This window comes from Lepus europaeus, chromosome 11, assembly GCF_033115175.1.
Source record: "Lepus europaeus isolate LE1 chromosome 11, mLepTim1.pri, whole genome shotgun sequence".
NCBI lineage: Eukaryota > Metazoa > Chordata > Mammalia > Lagomorpha > Leporidae > Lepus > Lepus europaeus.
The window spans coordinates 114,251,261-114,270,080 of record NC_084837.1 but is presented as its reverse complement, the minus strand read 5'-3'; the positions used below and the strand labels follow the sequence as shown (position 1 = coordinate 114,270,080).

Here is an 18,820-nt window from a genome sequence, read left to right as displayed (position 1 = left end):
TTAGCCTGTGACGCTCCTGTTACACGTGCGCCAGTCGGCGGAATGGTGTGCTGTGTCGACCTGTTCAGTGGACGCCACGTCTGGCCCAGCAGCTTGGATCGGGGCTCCGTGTGTTTAAATCTGCAGCAGCCGCCAGCGTCTGCCTCCAGCCATCTGACTTCCAGGTCCTTGTAGGTGCTACTGATTTCTGCTACAAGAACCGTAGCCGGGTGCCATATTAGTTTTGCCGTCTGGGTTCGGGGTGGAGGGTGGCTTGAGGGGCCTCTGTGTCTCCGTGGTTCTTCCCCGAGGAGCCAGCGGGTCGGCTACTAAGTACATCCACCTCAGTGGGGCCGTCAGGGGCTGGGAATGGGTTGGGGCCAGGACTCCACCCAGCACCTGGCCTCTGCAGGGCCCACGGTGGCATTTTTGGGTCCCCGTGGTAGCGATGTCGGGTCAGACCCTCGATTCGAGGGGTCTTCAAAGATCTGGTTTCTCTGCACTTGGTGGACTGTGGTGAGTGAGCACGGGTACTTTTGGTGGGAAGAGGAGGGGACACCTGTGCACGAGCTGGATGCTCCACCTACAGGACTTCAAGGGCCAGCACCTCGGCTCTCCCCGCGTACGCCCAGGGGAACCCTGCAGGTGGGGGGTCACAGGTGCACACTGTGGGGGACCTTTGGTCTGCCTGGTACTGATGAGTGGCTTGGGATGGGGGTGTGTAGGGACCACAGGAGGCTGGAGGAAGACTCCCCCACCCCACATGGATCTGTACCTGATGCGGGCTTGCTGTCTGGGTTCACACGCCTTGACGGGCCAGAAACCCAGACTCGGAAATTAACAGAAACTTTGTCCCAGGTCGCTGATGCGGGAGCACAGCTGGAAACTAAAACCATTTTTTTTTTTTAAATTCCTTCCTGTGACTTAAAATACCCAAGAAAAAGGGGAGGATTTTTGATAAAGCCCCACAACGTGGCATATTGCAACCATTAAGGTGATGCTCAGAACCAGGGCTGCCGGAGGGACATGTTTATGGGGTGCTGAGCCCCCAGTTTGGAGGATGGGATGGTTTGCAGATCTGTTGAGAAACAAAGCGAGTATGCTGAACACTCCTGAGCTCACCCTTAGCAGGGGTGAGGATGCCAATTTTACATCGTGTAACATGAATCCCCCCCACTCAAAATTCTTTTTAAAAAATATTTATTTTGGCCGGCGCCGCGGCTCAATAGGCTAATCCTCCGCCTTGCAGCGCCGGCACACCGGGTTCTAGTCCCAGTCAGGGCACCGATCCTGTCCCGGTTGCCCCTCTTCCAGGCCAGCTCTCTGCTGTGGCCAGGGAGTGCAGTGGAGGATGGCCCAAGTGCTTGGGCCCTGCATCCCATGGGAGACCAGGAGAAGCACCTGGCTCCTGCCATTGGATCAGCGCGGTGCACCGGCTGCAGTGCGCCTACCGCGGCCGCCATTGGAGGGTGAACCAACGGCAAAAAGGAAGACCTTTCTCTCTGTCTCTCTCACTGTCCACTCTGCCTGTCAAAAATACAAAAAAAAAAATTATTTATTTGAAAGAGTTACACAGAGAGAGAAGGCGAGGCAGAGAGAGAGAGGTCTTCCATCCCGTTATCAGGGTGGCCGGGCTCCAGCCCCGGCTCCACTCCCGACTCCAGCTTCCTGCTAATACACGCCCTGGGAGACAGCAGCTGATGGCTGGAGTCCCTGCCACCCCTGGGGGAGACCAGGACGGAGCTCCTGGCTCCTGCCTTTAGCCTGGCCCAGCCCCAGCTATTGCAGTCATCAGGAGGACTGAACCAGTGGGTGGGAGATCTCTCTCTGTCCATCTTCCTCACTGCCATCTCACGAGGCCGGCTGAGAAACCCTGGCTGACAGCGCTGTGCACACGCTGCTCCAGGGAGCTGGTGCTCTGACCTCTGAAGGAAGCAGTTTGGGCTGCACCATCATCGCACTCCGGGTGCAGGCGTGAACCATCCATTCATCCACACTGCCCCTGTTGCTATAAATACCGGACTGACAGCCACCAGTGCTGGGAGCAGCCTGTCTGAGCTGGGATTTCTGACAGCTCAGCTTGCACAAGCTGTTCGAGAATGATTTCAAGGGACATTTTGCTGTCAATCACTCTGCCCCGGAGTGGACGGCTCAGGCCTGTCGTGCCCCCAGGGAACCAAGAGAAGGGCAAGAGCCACATTTGCTCCTGGAAAATTAACACGTCAGTTTCTGACCCGTAAAAGGAAGCCGAGAGAGGGGTATGAGGCTCAACAGAGAAAGGAAACTACCAAGAACCCCAATACATCTTTTTTTAAAAGGTTTTCTATTTATTTATTTGAGAGGTAGAGTTAAAGGGAGAGGGTGAGACAGAGAAAGCTCTTCCATCTGCTGGTTCACTCCCCAAATGGCCGCAAGGGTCAGAGCTGGGCCGATCTGAAGCCAGGAGCCAGGAGCTTCTTCCAGGTCTCCCATGCAGGTGCAGGGGCCCAAGCACTTGGGTCATCTTCTACTGCTTTCCCAGGCCACAGCAGAGAGCCGGATCTGAAGAGGAGCTGGCGCCCATATGGGATGTCGGTGCTGCAGGCGGAGGCTGAGCCTAGAGCGCCGGCCCCTTGGGCAGAATGGTTTTAATTGCACAGTGTTAATTAAAGGTTAACTGTGCACAGGGAGTGGTAATACCTGTAGCAGCCACCGTGTGTGTTCAAGCCGTGTCTGGTGGAAGGGTGGGGTGGTAGACTCCAAGCTGGGGAGCCACTGGGAGAGATGGGTAGCAAACCTGTCATCATGGAGGGTTTGGGCCACGTCCCATGTCAGAACAGGACTCAGAGCGGTTGGGGCCACTCTGCAGATGTGGCCTCGGGTGACGTCCCCTAGTGTGGAAATACGCTGTGAATCAGGATGCATGCCCACGTCTCGGGGCGGGGGGGGGGGGAGGTCCAAGCCCCCTGGAGCCCCTGCTTCCCTCCCTCCCCCACACTGCATCAGTCCCGGCTTCTGTTGCCTCTCACGCCCACTTCTGCTCTCCCCACGACTGCACCGCTCCTCCCCACCCGGTCCTCCCCACCCGGCAGCTCCTCGCCTCTCACTGGCTCCCTGCAGCGGAGTGGTCTCCTGGAAGGCAAATCAGACCAGACCCCCTCTAGCTCCGAACCCTCTGTCACCACATCACATCGCCTGTGGCTGTTTGAGCAGCGAAGCCCTTATCTAAATGAAATCTAAATGATCTCCGGCAGGTGAAGGCAGACCTGCTCCTGGAGTTTCGCAGACTCCCTGGCAGGGTATATGCCGTCTTTCTCTACAGAAAGCGCCACAGCTCCTGGTTGAGTTTGAGGGCCCCCCCCTGCGCTCAGATCCCTTGTCTCTCACTTATTCGCCGTGCAAATGTGGGCCCATTGTTATAACCTCCTGAAGGTTCTTTTGAAGATGATCAGTTTATACGAGGGGTCTTCAAAAGGTTCATGGAACATGTGTATCACAAAAAAACTATGCATCGGGGTCTGTGTTGTGGCTCAGTGGGTTAAGCCACTGCCTGCAACACCAGCATCTCATACAAGGGCTGCTTCGAGACCTGGATGTCTGCTTCTGATCCAGCTTCCCGCTAATGCGCCTGGGAAAGCATAGATGGCCCAAGTGGGAGACACGGCTGGAGTTCCAGGCTCCTGGCTTTGGCCTAGCTCAGTCCTGGCCATGGCAGCCAGTTAGGGGGTGAGCCAGCAGATGGAAGATCTTTTTTTTTTTCTATCTCACCATCACTCTGCATTGCAAATAAATAAAAATTAAATCTTTTTAAACAGTTTTTACAGGGATTTCAACTTCTTTTTTTGCACTCAGGCTTCTAAGAAATTTTCTAATTTTTATTTATTTGAGAGGCAGAGAGAGATGCACAGAAACTCAGAGAGAGAGAGAGAGAGAGAGAGCGCAAGTGAGTGTTCCCTTGCACTGGTTTACTCCCCCAAATGCCTGCAACAGCCTGGGTGCTGGAGCCAGAAATCAAGAATTCTATCCAGGTCCCCACCACGGGTGGCAGAGACTCAGGCACGGGGCCATCACAGTTGCTTCCTAGGGCTGTGTTAGCAGGAAGCTGGAGCCAGGAGCCAGAGCTGGACTTGAAGCCAGGCACTGCGGTGTGGCCAAATGCCCGCCCCTAAAATGATCTTTTATTTATTTTCTTAAATGTTTATTTATTTATACAATGCTTCTTTAAAAAGGTTTATTTATTTTATTTGAAAGGCAGAGTTACAGAGAGAGAGAGGGAGAGGCAGACAGAAAGATAGAGGTCTTCTATCTACTGGTTCACTCCCCAAATGGCCGCAATGGCCAGGGCTGAGCCAGGCTGAAGCCAGGAGCTTCTTCCTGGTCTCCCATGTGGGTGCAGGAGCCCAAGCACTTAGGCCATCTTCTGCTGCTTTCCTTGGATCAGAAGTGTAGCAGCCAGGTATCGAACCGGTGCCCACATGGAATGCTGGTGTTGCAGGCAGCAGCTTGACCCCCTCTGCCACAGTGTTGGCCCCTAAAATTGTCTTTTAATCCTGTTCTTCGAATTTGTTTTTTTTAATTATTATTTATTTTTTGCCAGACAGAGTTAGAGAGAGAGAGAGAGTTATAGACAGTGAGAGAGAGACAGAGAGAAAGGTCTTCCTTCTGTTGGTTCACTCCCCTAATGGCCGTCATGGCCAGCGCTGTGCCGATCCGAAGCCAGGAGCCAGGTGCTTCTCCTGGTCTCCCATGCGGGTGCAGGGCCCAAGCACTTGGGCCATCCTCCACTGCCCCCCTGGGCCACAGCAGAGAGCTGCACTGGAAGAGGAGCAACCAGGACTAGAACCCGGCGCCCCAACTAGAACCTGGGGTGCCGGTGCCGCAGGCGGAGGATTAGCCAAGTGAGCCGCGGCGCCGGCCTCACCTTCGTATTTGTGACGCGCTTAACATGGCACCTGGCATGAAGCAAGCCTCGGCGAGCATTACCCCGCCTGCCTTTGCTATACTTCGCCACACGTTGCTCTACCCGACTGCAAATCCCCTGCAGTGTGGGCTGCCCGGGCTCCATGGCTGTGCACACTGCACGTGTGTGTGGGCAAGCGTGCAAGGCTTGGCTGCGCGGGAAAGGAGCCTAGTGAAGGACACGTGTGGCATCCAAAAACTCTCCAGGATCCAGTGGTTTCTGGGCACAGACCCTCTAACTGGGTCCCTTCTCTCTGAATTCTTTTTATTTTTAAATTTATTTGAAAGGGAGAGAGAGAGGCCAGGCTGGAGCCAGAAGCTAAGAGCTCCATCCAGGTATCCCATATGGATGGCAGGGACCCAAGTACTCGAGCCAGGATGCACACTGGCAGGGAGCTGGGGGGCAGAGGCGGGACTCGAACCGGATACTCCAGTGTGGGAAGTGGGTGTCCCTAGAGGCATCTTAAGCCAGTTCTCTGAGTTCATGAGGGACCCAGCCTAACTGGCAGAAGCTGGTGCTTCCCAGGGTGCCCCTGTACTGCTTCTCCGAGCAGGGGTGCTGTGGATGGAGCTCGGCTCACAGCCTCACACCCTGAACCTCCACGTGGAGCGCTCTGCATCGCCCCCTGCTGGCTGACTTGGACTCCTCCATCAAGCTGCAGCCCAGGACTGGGAGCCTCTTCCTGCCTCTCTGGTACTTGCTATGACCCCACTGGAGTGCTTGTTTGATTAGCGTCTGTGGGGTTGGTTTGTTTTTTTAGACCAGAGCAAGGTTATCTGTTTTCTAATGTTTTTTCCCCATCTATTTGAAGGTGAGAGAGAGAGAATCTTCCATCCTCTGGTTCACTCCCCAAATGTCCTCAACAGCCAGAGCCAGGCTGAAGTCAGGAGCCTGGAACAGTCTCCCACGAGGTGGCAGGGTCCATAGCACTTGAGCCTTCACCTGCCACCTCCCAGGGTGGGCATTAGCAGATAACTGGACTGGAAGTAGGGTAGCTGGGACTTTGAACCCCGCTCAGCTCTGGGGTACAGGAGTCCCAGGCGGCAGGGTAACCTGCCTCACCACAGCACCCGCCCCTAGCGGCTGTATTTGCGTCTTTGTACAAGAGATCTTTGAGTCTGTCTAGCCGCTGGTACACAGCAGGTACTGAGGCAATTATTCATTCAATGCATAAAACAATGGAGGCGTATTCGCAAAAGAAGGCGCATTTCAGCTCACTTGGTTCTCTTTGCTGGAGTTTTGTCTTAGGGCAAGTTCAGCTTGACGAGGAGAAACGGAAAATTGGGAGAAATCGGTTTTCCTCGTGATGTTCTCAGAACCTCTCTACACCCAGAGGCACAGTTGCCTCCCCCTCGGCTGCCTCCTCCACTCCCTCTGACTGCCCCGCCCTCTGAAGGCCCCCACGCCCCTGGCCCACTTGGTCACTACTGTCCTGCTAGACTGGCGGCCCCCCTGCCTGCTCCTCCAGGGACACTCCTGACCACGTCCTCCCCGGCGCCATACCTCATTCCTTCTGCGCTGTGTTGAGTTTGGACAAGGCACTGTCACCAAGAGTAAACATTTATTTCCTTGCCTCTTTATCCTGCTTCCCAGGGAATTCCCTGCAGACAGGGAGAGGGGCTCATTCATCCCTAAAGCTCCCAAATACCCAGCATAGCCCTTGGAACAGAGCAGACACTGCGCCAGGCTGTGCCCAAGCTAGGACAGGAGCTCCATCCGTCTCCCACGTGCGTGGCAGGGCCCAGGGGCTTGACCCGTCACCTGCTGCCTCCCAGGGTTGGCACTGGCAGGAAGCAGGAATCGGGAGCCACAGCCAGGACTTGAAGCTGGGTCCTCCCTTGTGGGGAGGCAGGAGTCTTAACCAGAATCTTAACTGCTAGCCTGGACACTTTTTTTTTTTTTTAAAGATTTATATATTCATTTGAAAGGCAGAGTTAGAGAGAGAGAGAGAGAGATCTTCCATCTGCTGGTTCATCCCTCAAATGGCCACAACAGCCAGAGCTGGGCCAGACTAAGCCAGGAGCTTCTTCCAGGTCTCCCACGTAGGTACAGGAGCCCAAGTACTTGGGCCATCTTCTACTGCTTTTCCTGGGGCATTGGCAGGGAGCTGGATGGGAAGTGGAGCAGCTGGGACTCCACCTGGCCTCCTTATGGGATGCCAGGGCTGCGGTAGGCTTAACCCACTGCACCACAGAGCCAGGCCCACCACGTGTGCAAAAGCAGAGGTGCAGCTCTGTTCCCTGGCTTAGTGTCTGGTGCAGGAAAGCTGAGCAGTGGAGGGGACCAAGGTCAGGAACCCCCACTGTTCCCCTTCCCTCTTCGTTTGGGTCTCAGAGTGCCCCCTGCAGAGAGGGCTTCAGTTTGGTGAGTGTGTGTGCTGAGCTCTGCCCTCTGGGGGGAACCCCTAACACCTTGAGCCCCAGCCTCAGCCAGCCCTCCCCTAACTTGGGAGGCTGCAGGCTAAGTTATTCAAAACAGCCCCAAATATGCCTTTGCTGAGTCACCCTCCAGCACAAAGCATTTTCCTAACGATGTTTGCAGTCTGTCCTGGGAGGCGTGAATTCCTGCAGCCTCACTCTGTCGGGGAGGGTTCCCCCGCCTCCCCCAGGGCCGGGCAGGGGTGCTCCAGGTCAGGCGAGATTGCACAGCGGGGAATCTTTGCGCCTTCTTTCAACCATTCAACCCTGAGATGTCGGTGCTAGAACCGCCTACCTATGCCAACTATCAGATTACGATTTTGAGATATAAAATTCCTTCTTTAACATTAACTCCAATTCTTTGGGACATAACTGAAGACAACTCTTCTTGCTCTAGCTGTGTGCCCATAAGGCTGGGAAAGGGTTACCAAGCATTTGCACCCCGTGTTAGCTCTCTAACACACTCAAAGTGGTTCAGAATCTTCCCTTTCTCTCTCTCATATTAAAAATCGGGGTCATTTCCTTAAAAGAAAAAAAAAAGAGACAACCGACACACATTTCTGGAACCCTGAATTCCAACATAAATAAAACGCAGTCCCCTCTCCGAGGTGTGAATTCATGGACTTTGTTTAGGATTTGCATTAATTTCGGCTTCTGACTCTACAAGGTTTTGTAAAACAGGCTTGCAAACGTTTTGGCTGGCACACGTTTTGTTGGCTTTACTGCTACTCCCTGGGTTTTTAATCAACGGGCAGAGTCAGCATTCATCTCTCTCCATGCTGTGTCCGTGGCCAGCAGCCTGTGGCCACGCTGGGATTGTCGGTGTCTGATCACATTGGAATCCCTTCCGTCACCTACCGTGGGGCAGGTGGTGTCTGCGTGGGGGACACAGCCTCCTCGCAGAGAGCCTAAAGGTCTGGGAACAGCTCCTTCGTGCATCGTACCAGCTCCTCGGGCTCGGCTGATGCCAGCAGGGCTTTCCTGGGACCCGCAGCCAGCAGCAGTCCCCAGCACTCTGTGCTGATGCTCAGGGCACACAGGCAAAGCAGAGGCACTGGCTGTGTCATCCAGCGGACCCCAGGAGACAGAAGCCCTCACTGCCTTTGCTGACGCAATAGCCGAGGGAGCCTTGGAGGGTGGAAACTTGCTAAGTTGCCTGCCTGCCTGCTGCAGGGTGCTGGCCCCCCGCGGGGCTCGCCTCTCTCTCTCTCTCTCTCTCTCTCTCTCTCTCTCTCTCCATGTCTTTATATCCTCAGCAAAACAGGGTCATGCAGTACAAGGGCACTCTGTGAAATTTATGCTTTTTTCTTTAAACTTCAGAGGCTGGGGTTGGTGTTCTGTCACAGCGGGTAAAGTCTGCAGCTGGCATCCCAGATGGGCATGGGTTCAAGTCCCAGCTGCTCCACTTCTGATTCATCTCCTTGCTAACATGCCTGGGAAGGCAGCAGAAGGTGGCCCAAGTGCTTGGGCCCCTGCCACCCACGTGGGAGACCCGGAAGAAACTCCTAGACCCTTTGGGGGAGTGAACCAGTGGATGGGAGTTCTCACAGATCTCTCTCTCGTTATCTCCTTCTCTATAACTCTTTCAAATAAATAAATAAATCTTAAAAAAAATAACCGAAAATCTCCTAAGAAGGAAGCGCGTTAGCTTCCAGTCCTTGTCTTGGATCACAAACACTGCTGTTCCAATGCTGCTGCTGACAAGGCTATGGAGGGTTCTGGGGGTCTGAGGGTGACGCCCCCTTCTCTGACTGCCTGTTGCACCTGACTGCTCATAGGTAATCATATTAAAGTCACACGTGTGGGGGCAGGGACTGTGGGACAAGGATGAGAGCACGAGGAATTCATTTGAGAGGTGAATCCGGGAAACTCGGGTAGGGGACGGAGACCAGGAATCATCATTAAGGAGAGAGAGGCTGTCTCACATGGGCCAGACTTAGGCCCCTGAGGAGGGAGGGCTGGGGCATCTATGCCTCCAGTTCCCATCAGTCATCATTTGAGGGCTGCTCCTATATGACACTAACTATATCCATATGGGGGAAAAAAAAATGGACGTCAATCCCTACCTCATTCCACACAAGGAGAGCAAGAAGAATCATAGGCCTAGGTGGAAAAGCTATCACCATCGAGTTTCTGGAAGAAAATGGAGACTATGTGTTTAATCTTAGGACAGGCAGAATTTCCTCAGGCAGTACATGGAAAGGTCTCTCTCTCTCTCTCTTGAAAAAAGTACCTATTATAGTGCAATGGGTTGAGCTGCCACCTGCAGTGCCGGCATCCCATATGGGTGCTGGTTTGAGTCCTGCCTGCTCCCTGCTAAAGCGCCTAGGAAAGCAGCAGCAGATGACCCAGACACTGGGGCCCCTGCACCCATGTGGGAGACCCAGATGGAGTTCCAGGCTCCTGGCTTTGGCCTGGCCCAGTATGGGCCATTTTGGCTATTTTGGGAGTGAACCAGTAGATGAAAGATCTCTTTCTCTCTCTCTCTCTCTCTCTCTGTAGTTCTGCCTTTAAAGAATATTATTTATTTATTTGACAAGCAAAGTAACAGACAGAGAGGGAGAGACAGAGAGAGAGAAAGAAACAGAGAGAAGCTCCTGGCTTCAGCCTGGCTCAGCCCTGGCCATGTGGCCATCTGGGGAGCAAACCAACAGATGGAGGATCTCTCTCTCTCTCTCTCTCTCTCCTTCTCTTTCTCCCTTCCTCTCTGTAGCTGTGGCTTTCAAATACACAATTAAATCTTTTAAAAAAGAACACCTGAGCCGGCACCGCGGCTCAACAGGCTAATCCTCCGCCTTGCAGCGCCGGCACACCGGGTTCTAGTCCCGGTCGGGGCGCCGGTTCTGTCCCGGCTGCCCCTCTTCCAGGCCAGCTCTCTGCTGTGGCCTGGGAAGGCAGTGGAGGATGGCCCAAGTGCTTGGGCCCTGCACCCCATGGGAGACCAGGAGAAGCACCTGGCTCCCGGCTTCGGATCAGCGTGGTGCGCCGGCCGCGGCGGCCATTGGAGGGTGAACCAACGGCAAAGGAAGACCTTTCTCTCTGTCTCTCTCTCTCACTGTCCACTCTGCCTGTCAAAAAAAAAAAAAAAAAACCTGAAAAATTAATAAGAAAGCACTTCACCAAAAATTAAATATAAGGGTACTTCAAAAAGTTTGTGGAAAATAAAAGATAAGTTTATTTTGGTGCAAAAAATGAAATTCATGCATAGGATGGGTCTTCACAAAGTTCATGGAAATGTGTATTATGAAAAAACCATGCAGAGGTTTCAACTCCTTTTGTACAAAAAGGAATTTACCTTGCAATTCTCCTTACTGCAAACTTTTAAAAGCAACCTTGTAAACCTCTCTTTGAGAAGCGTTGTGAAGAAAATGAAAAGGGCACCACAGAATGAGGCCATGGTTTTGCTAAACACATCTGACAAATACCTGGTAGCCAGGGCATATAAAGAGCTCCTGCAAATCAACAATGACAGAATCTTTGAGCAGACTTTTCACAATGGATAACCAACAAGCCATTTGAAATGGCCTTGGCCTCCTTATCACCAGGGAAATGCAAATTAAACCCCCAGTGAGAAAGGCAGGCATTTGGCCTGGCGGGGAAGCTGCCTGCGTCCTGGGCTGGGCCTTCTGGCGCCGCAGGTTAAGCTCCTGCTCAGGACGCCGGCGCCATAAAGCCCAGTGCCGGAGTGAGTCCTGGCTGCTCTGCTTCCCACCCAGCTTCCTGCCAGTGCATCCTGGGAGGCAGTGGATGGCGGTGCAGGTGCTTGGCCCTGCCACCCGTGGTGTGCGCCTGACTTTAGCAGACACTGCCAGAGTGCACAGTCTGCACAGAAGCAAACTGTGAGAGCTGTGGATGCTCTGCGTCTGTGCCGACTCCTCCACTGTAAGTCTGATTTCAGCTGCTCCAGCGGGGTAATAGGGGTGGACTCACTGTACATTTTTTTTAAATTTGGGAGACAGAGCTCCCATCTGCTGGTGCAATCCCCAGACACCCACAACAGCCCTCAGCCGGGACCAACACTGGGAGCTAGGAATTCAATCCAGGGACCTCACTACTGGAACCATCACCACTGCCTCCCAGGGTGCACAGTAGCAGGGAGTTGGAGTCAGGAGCAACAGTGGAGAATCAAACCCAGGCGCTCTGATGTGGGACACAGGTTATCATTTTTTAAATATTTATTTCTTTATTCTCATCTGCTTAAAGGCAGAGTGACAGAGAGAGGGAGAGATCTTTCATCTTCTGGTTCACTCTCCAAATGGCCACAATGGCCAGGGCTGGGCCAGGCTGAAGCCAGGAGCCAGGAGCTTCATCTTGGTCTCCCACATGGGTGCAGGGGTCCAAGCACTCAGGCTAGCTTCTGCTGCTTTTCCCAGGTGCATTAGCAGGGAGCTGGCCTGGAAGTGGAGCAGCTGGAACTCGAACCTGCACCCATATGGGATGCCAGCATTGCAGGCAGCATCCTAACCTGCCACGATGCCGGCCCCCTCCAGTTTTTCCTGACTATGCATTTTTCATGAACTTTCTGAAAATCCCTCATATGCATAGATTTAAACATTGTTTGGCATAAAAATAAACTTAGCTTTTAATTCCATTTTCAATGAACTCTTCAAAGTCCCCTTGTATCTCTTGAGATCTGAGCAATTCTGCTACTGAAGCAGTTCTACTCGTCAGTATTTATGGGAGATAAATGATATCATATTGACATAAAGACTTGTAGAAGAATATTCAGAACAACTTTTTTTTAAAAAGTGGCCAGCGTTATGGTGCAGTGCTTAAGTGGCCCTTTGTGGCACCAGCATCCCATTGTGGAGTGCTGGTTCAAGTCTTGCCTGTTCCACTTCCAATCCAGCTCCCTGCTAATGTACTTGGGAAGGCAGTGGATGATGGCCCAAGTGTTTGGGCCCCTGCCACACACATGGGAGGCCCAGATGAGTTTTTAGCCCCTGGTTTCAGTACGGTTCAGCCATTTGGGGAGTGAACCAGCAGATGGAAGATCTCTTTCTCTCTCTTTCCCTCTATCTCTGTCACTCTGCTTTTCAAATAAATAAGTAAATCATTAAAAACAAAACAAAACAAAACAAAACAAAACAAAAAACACTGGGCCGGCACCGCGGCTCAATAGGCTAATCCTCCACCTTGCGGCGCCGGCACCCGGGTTCTTGTCCCGGTTGGGGCACCGGATTCTGTCCCGGTTGCTCCTCTTCCAGTCCAGCTCTCTGCTATGGCCTGGGAGTGCAGTGGAGGATGGCCCAAGTCCTTGGGCCCTGCACCCGCAAGGGAGACCAGGAGAAGCACCTGGCTCCTGGCTTCGGATATGTGCGATGCGCCGGCTGCAGCGCGCGGTCACGGTGGCCATTGGAGGGTGAACCAACGGCAAAAGGAAGACCTTTCTCTCTGTCTCTCTCTCTCTCACTGTCCACTCTGCCTGTCAAAAAATAAATAAATAATAAAATAAAAGCTTAAGTATGTATTAAAAAAAAAACACCAGAAAACAAACCAAATGTCCACCAAGAGGTAAAGAGCAAGCAAAGTTCAGGCTCCTGGTGTGGGTATCTGGGGCATGAACCAGCAGATGGGCGATCTCTGTATTTGCCTCTCTGCCTTTCAAAGAAATAAATCCTTTTCACAAGTGCTAAGTAGGTTTCCCCACGTCTGCCCACCACAGAAGGGCGGACGCCGCACCCCAGCGCCTTCTACCCCACGGTGCCTGGCACTTGGAGGCTCTGACACTATAGGTCTGGAAGAGGCTGTGCACATGGAGCCACAGCTCCAGCACAGCTCCCGCGGCAGGCAGGGCTGGTTTTGGCAGACGCTGGTGGTCCCAGAAGCTCGGGCACAGGTGCATCTTCTGGGAAGGGAGCTTGCAGGTGGGAACCCAGCAGGGCGCCGGGTGTCCTTGGGCACCGACAACGGCCCAACTGTGTACACCATCTGCTCCCGAGGAGGCGTCTGACAGCAGCTGCAGCCCTGGACCGGGGAGGTGATGCTTCTGAGCCCCAATGTCAGGCTTCCGCTCCCCCCTCCCTGCCTGCAGGGAGTCCACGCAAAGTCACGTTAACCCTGGGCACACACCGTGGCAACTGCGGCCACTGGCCTGTGCACAGCGTCTGCCCACACGTGCCCTTGGTCCGTCTTCTCCACCACCCTGGGAGCTAAGCTGTTTAATAATCCTGTTTTAAAAAGAGGTTCCGCGACTCCTCCAAGGTCACACGGCTGGCTGGCAAGTGGCAGACTTGCGATGCCAAAGTTTTTAACCGTTTACTGCTACGTTAAATGCAGCTGTGCTGTGTCATTCAAGGACCTTCAGACTCAGATCTCACCCCTTTGTCAACTTTGCTGGACGACTGGAAAGATCGGTAACAAGTCAGGGTTGCTTGAATCCACTTTACCTCATATGCCCTGAACCCCACTCTGACCATGTCTCTCCCCTGTGCCAACATCCCCCACCCCCCACCGCCTACCCAGTACAAACTCTCTCCTAGCTGCTGCTCAAGGCTCTTTTGCTACAACTCATCTTTGCAGCCCCATCTGTGTGGTATTTCTTTAGTTTTAAAATGTAACTATTTTTAACATGTTTTTTGCCACGCTACCTTCATGTGTAGACATTATGTACATACACATATATACTATTTTTTTCTTGGATATTAATATCACAGTGGGAAGGACTCATGATGACAGTCACCACGAGGGAATAGAAGCGTGTATCGTCACATGCGTGCTATGACTCAGTGAAGCGATATTACTGTATGTCAAATGAGATCACATCCACAAAATTTTTATACTCTCTATGTACTCGTCTTTGAACAACAATCTGGAGGGGCGAATGTTAAGATGCTGCTTGGGACACATGCATCCCACATCGGAGTGCCCGGGTTCAAGTCCCAGCTCCGCTCCCAATTCCAGCTTCCTGCTATGTGCACCCTGGGAGGCGGTGGTGATGGCTCCAGTGCTTGGGTCCCTGCTGCCCATGTGGGAGCCATGGATGGAGTTCAGGGCTCCTGGCCTCAGCCTGGCCCAGCCCCCAATGTTGCTGGCATTTGAGGAGTGCACCCGTGGAGGGAAGAGCTTTGTGTCTGTCTTTCAAATTAAACAGACAACACTGCCCTGCCCCCCAGGGTCCTCCTGTCTGCAGCTCTCCTCCACACCTTGGGGGGGGGGGCGGCGGCGTTCTCTTCCTGCAAGTCCTCTTGGCAAATGTGCACCTCACGTGGCCTCTCAGAGCAGTGGTGTGTGCCTTTGCTGTGGCAGTCACTTTGGTTTCAGAGGTACAGCTGCCCTGTTTTCCTTATTGGATCCGAGACCTCGGCAAGTGAGACGCCCGTCTTACTCATTTCTGTACCCCTATGGTGTCTGCACATTGTCAATTTTCACTTGAAGTTTTGTAGAGCGAATAAATGACCAGCTCTCCAGCCTTTGTGGATGCATTTACTACCCATCGCTGTGCACAGTCTGAAACCTTGTTTGCACCTTCGTTTCCGTTTATGTTTGCTGACCAGGGCCTCCAGCCCTGTGCAGCCTGCTTCCGATTTTTTTTTTTTTTTTGCACGTGCGGCAGATACAAAGAAAGATGGTGGCACCCACGATTCTCCTGGGGCTCTGCTATTCAGTGGCTGCGTGGTTTCGGAGCAATCCCTGTGCTCGCCGGGCCTTGTCTCGCCTCCCTCTGGTCCAGGGGACAGTGACCCGGGCCGTGCCTCCTCAGGACACCTCGAGGCCATCGGGGAGAGTGGCAGGTAGGCTCTGTCACCCTGTGGCGTCACCTGCTTGCATCGGCCGGTCCATCTCGCGCCATTTGCGGCCGGCAGCCCCCTAGCCCTCTGCTCCTCTCTTCAGGGGACAAATGGACCGGCTGGAAGAAGTCTGTCCAGGGGTTGCGGAACGACCCGGAAGTAGCCATGTTTCCTGCCTGGCAGGTGCACGGGCTGCCCTGAGGAGAGCCGGCCTGTTCTAGGGCGCGCTAGTTAAGGGGACCGAGCTCCCTGGAGCCAAAGCCGGCGTGGGCCGGAAGCCCAGGCCCCACCTCAGCCGGCCGGGACGCCTCTCCGCTCTGCGCTAAGGCCGGCGGTGACGCCGTGAGCCCTCGGGCCCGCTCATTGGCTGCCGTGGCACGGGAGGGGGTGGGCCTTGCTCACTTCAGCCCCTGATTGGCCGGTGGCGCAGATGGGCGGGTTCCCGCGGGCCGCGCGTGGAGGACGCCAGGCATGGCGGAGGCGGGAAACGCGAGCGTGGACCTTGGGCTGCTGGGAGGCGACACTAGGCAGTGGCCTCTGCAACGCTATGGCCGCTTCGTGCCGACGGGCGACGGGGAGCCGCCAGCGCCTGGCCAGGGGGCCAGGGCTGCTTCCTCCCACACGTGGAAGGTGAGGCCTGAGGGCCGGAGGCCAGGGAGGCGCGCGCACTGCAGCGGGCGCGTGCCCGTGCGTCAGGGGCCGGCGAGGGACCTCGTGGGGCCGAGGGGACCTCGCGGATCGAGAGGCCAGGCCCGGGCCGGCAGCTAGCGCGGGTGTGGGAGTAGACATAGCCGACAGCTCTGCGTTGGGTCCTGCCGAAGCTGCTAGGGGTGTGAAAGTGAGCCTTCCCTCAGGGATGTGTGTCCTCTGAGGCAGACACAGGATTACCCACCAGTCTCTGCGGTTGTAGAATCTTCCAGAACCAACAGCTCGAGCACTCACACACGACCACGTTGCATCCTGGCTTTGCCACTGGCTGTCTGCCATCTTGGTTAAGTCTGAGTTGAATAAGGGCTTGCTGTTCTAATTCTTTGGTCCTGGTGGAATGTTCTAGCAATTGCCTTTGGTCTGGCTTCACTGTTGGATGTAGGCCCTGTGTTTTGGATTGTGCACACGCGTCTGTATGTGTGTGGGGGGCAGTAGTTGGTAGGACAGGAGTAAAAGAGAACAAAGACTGCAGGTAGAGGATATAGAAGGTGCCCAGGCCCCACACCAGCATCTGCCAACACCATGAGGAAGCCACGGGAGGGTTCTGAGCAGGGGCTTTTCCTCCGAAAGATCCGGGCAGGGTCAGTGGACTCGGAAAGACCGCCGGAGTGCTGTCCCAGTGGCGCAGGCAGGAGGCGATGAAGGTGAACATGGGGGACTGGGTACATATGTGGAGCCCAAAATGACGGGGCCTGGCTCCTGATTGGATGTGAGCAGTGAGAGTGTAGGACTCTGGGATTTCTGGCAGAAGCTGGGTCAATGGTTGGGGAGTGGAGAACAGTGGGAGAGGCCGCGGCTTTGGAGATACTGAGTTTAATGTGTTTAGGGCGCATGCAGGTGGAGGTACTGATTAGGTAGTTGGGTTTACCAGTCTGGACTCACAAGGAGCTCTGGGCTGGAGGTGTCAAGTGAAGAGTCTTCAGCTGGAACGCAATGTTAGCCATGGGATTAGACGAGATTCCAGGGCCCAGCCCAAGGTCGTCCGGCTCTGGAGGTCAGGTAGAGGGGCAAGCGTGCAGGAGGCTCCAGAGAGTTCTTTCAAGAGGGAGAGAATGCTTGATGGATAAAGCTGCAAAGGAAAGAAAAGTAGCCGCAAAGGGGTGAGTAGAACTTAGTGGCATGGCCTTTAATGGTCTTTACCTGAAGTTTCAGTGATGGGGCTGGGCTGGAGGGAGACTGGCAGTGCACAGTTCATTCTTCGGAGAGCCTGGGCTCTGAGCGAGGAAAGACAGGGTATAATGGATGCCTTGCCACAGTCTAGAATATTCGAGTGAGGGGCATTCCTTGAAACCTGAAGTCAGTGGAAAGGACATTAAATACCTAGTTGTACTCTTGTGTAATGCTAGGTGTCCTGAGAGATGTTGTAGGCTAAAAATGCAAAATAGCTGAAGAAAGAGTTAAAATTCAAGGATGACTGATCTATAATTGGATCTTATAAAAAGCTGGGAGTGGTTGAAGACATGTCTGAATTTTGAGACTGCTCCAACAGGTCCACTCTTTAAACCTGCTCTCCTAAGGTACTGGGGTTGGGTGCAGTGGCTCGGACGCAGCTGGGGAACTCTTAGGTTCTTATCCTCTAACTCAGAGGCCAGGGGTGTCTAACCATCCTAAGGTGTTGACTGTTATTACAGTTTCCCCCTCTGTCTGCAAAGCTGCTCACAATTGCCTATAAGGAACAGCGCTTTGGAGCAGTTTTCAGATGTTTGGCATAACGCCACGGCTGCAGTGATAAGAGCTGAGGTTGGCTTTTGCAGCGCTTTTGAAAACGGAACATTTGTATTCTCCTTTGAATCTCTGTGGAACAATCCTACCTGCTGGGATCAGTTTGGGCCTTAGTCTTTTTTTTTTTTTTTTTTTTGAAAATTGAAAGTGAAAAACAGGATTTGCTCTATTTTTTGGGGAACTGTGGCTATTGTGCAATAATCATAATAATAGAAGATGAACCTTCTAAAGAACTGTACTCTCTAAGTCCCATGTGAATTTCTTATTTCAAAATCTGTGGTGCTTGCAGTAAAAAAAAAAAAAAAAAATTAGGCATGGCCTGGAAATATGTGGAGGACAGAGTCATTCTATTTGGTTTCTCTCTGGGGAACCGGAATTTCACATTCAACATTGGTTGAACCTATTTTGAGATTTTTCATATTTTCTTAAGTTGTAGGAAGAATCTTCTCCTGGTACTGTTGGACATAGTTATTTAATGCAGAGACGACTTGCATCACAGTGGCCACACGCTAGGAAAAAACGTCAATTCTAGGAGTTGATGTCCTGGTTGAGAGGCAGGGTCAAGTCTGAGACACAAAGATCATTGCTTGTAGAATATCTAACTGTGTGTGGACTGATTAGACTCACTTCCCTGAATTGGATTCTTTTTATTTTTTAAAGGTTTATTTACTTAGAAAGGCAGAGTTACAGAGCGAGAGGGAGGAAGGGAGAGGGAGGGATCTTCCATCTGCTGGTTCACATCCCAAATGCCCGCACCAGCCAGAGCTGAGCCAGGCCAAAGCCAGGAGCCTGGAGCTCCATCTGGGTGCACCATGTGGGTGGCAGGGGCCCAAGCACTCAGGCCGTCTTCAGCTGCCCTCTCCTGCATCAGCGGAGAGCTGGGTCAGAAGTGGAACAGCAGCGTCCATCAGGCAGGCTGGCGTTGCAGGAGGCAGCTTAACTTGCCGCGCCACAACGCCAGCCCCTGGATGATTCTTACGAAAAGTCGCTATGGAGGGCTGGCTTGTGGTGTGTTGAGTAAAGCCGCGGCCTGCAAAGCCACGATCCCACATGGGTGCCATTTGAGACCTGGCTGCTCCACTTCCGATCCAGCTCCCTGCTAATGGCCTAAGAAGAGCATCAGAAGCTGGCCAGGGTGCTTGCGCCCCTGCTACCCAGGTAGGAGTCCTAGAAGAAGCTCGTGGCTCCTGACTCCAGCCTGGCCCAGCCCTGGCCGTTGCAACCATCTGGGGAGTGAACCAGCAGATGGAAGATCTCTTTCTTTCTGTCTCTTTCTGTCTCTAACTCTGACTTTCAAATAAATAAATAAATCCTTAAAAAGAATT

The 18,820-nt window shown here is 53.4% G+C and overlaps 1 protein-coding gene across 1 annotated transcript in view; it reads left to right on the top strand.

Moving 5' to 3' along the window:
* Positions 1–15,536: 15,536 nt before the first annotated feature.
* REC114 (REC114 meiotic recombination protein) overlaps positions 15,537–18,820 on the top strand; it is a 112,142-nt gene continuing 108,858 nt past the window's right edge. The window contains exon 1 of the mRNA XM_062206679.1: positions 15,537–15,695. Within this exon, the coding sequence (XP_062062663.1) occupies positions 15,537–15,695 (159 nt within the window). The remainder of the gene's footprint in view (positions 15,696–18,820) is intronic.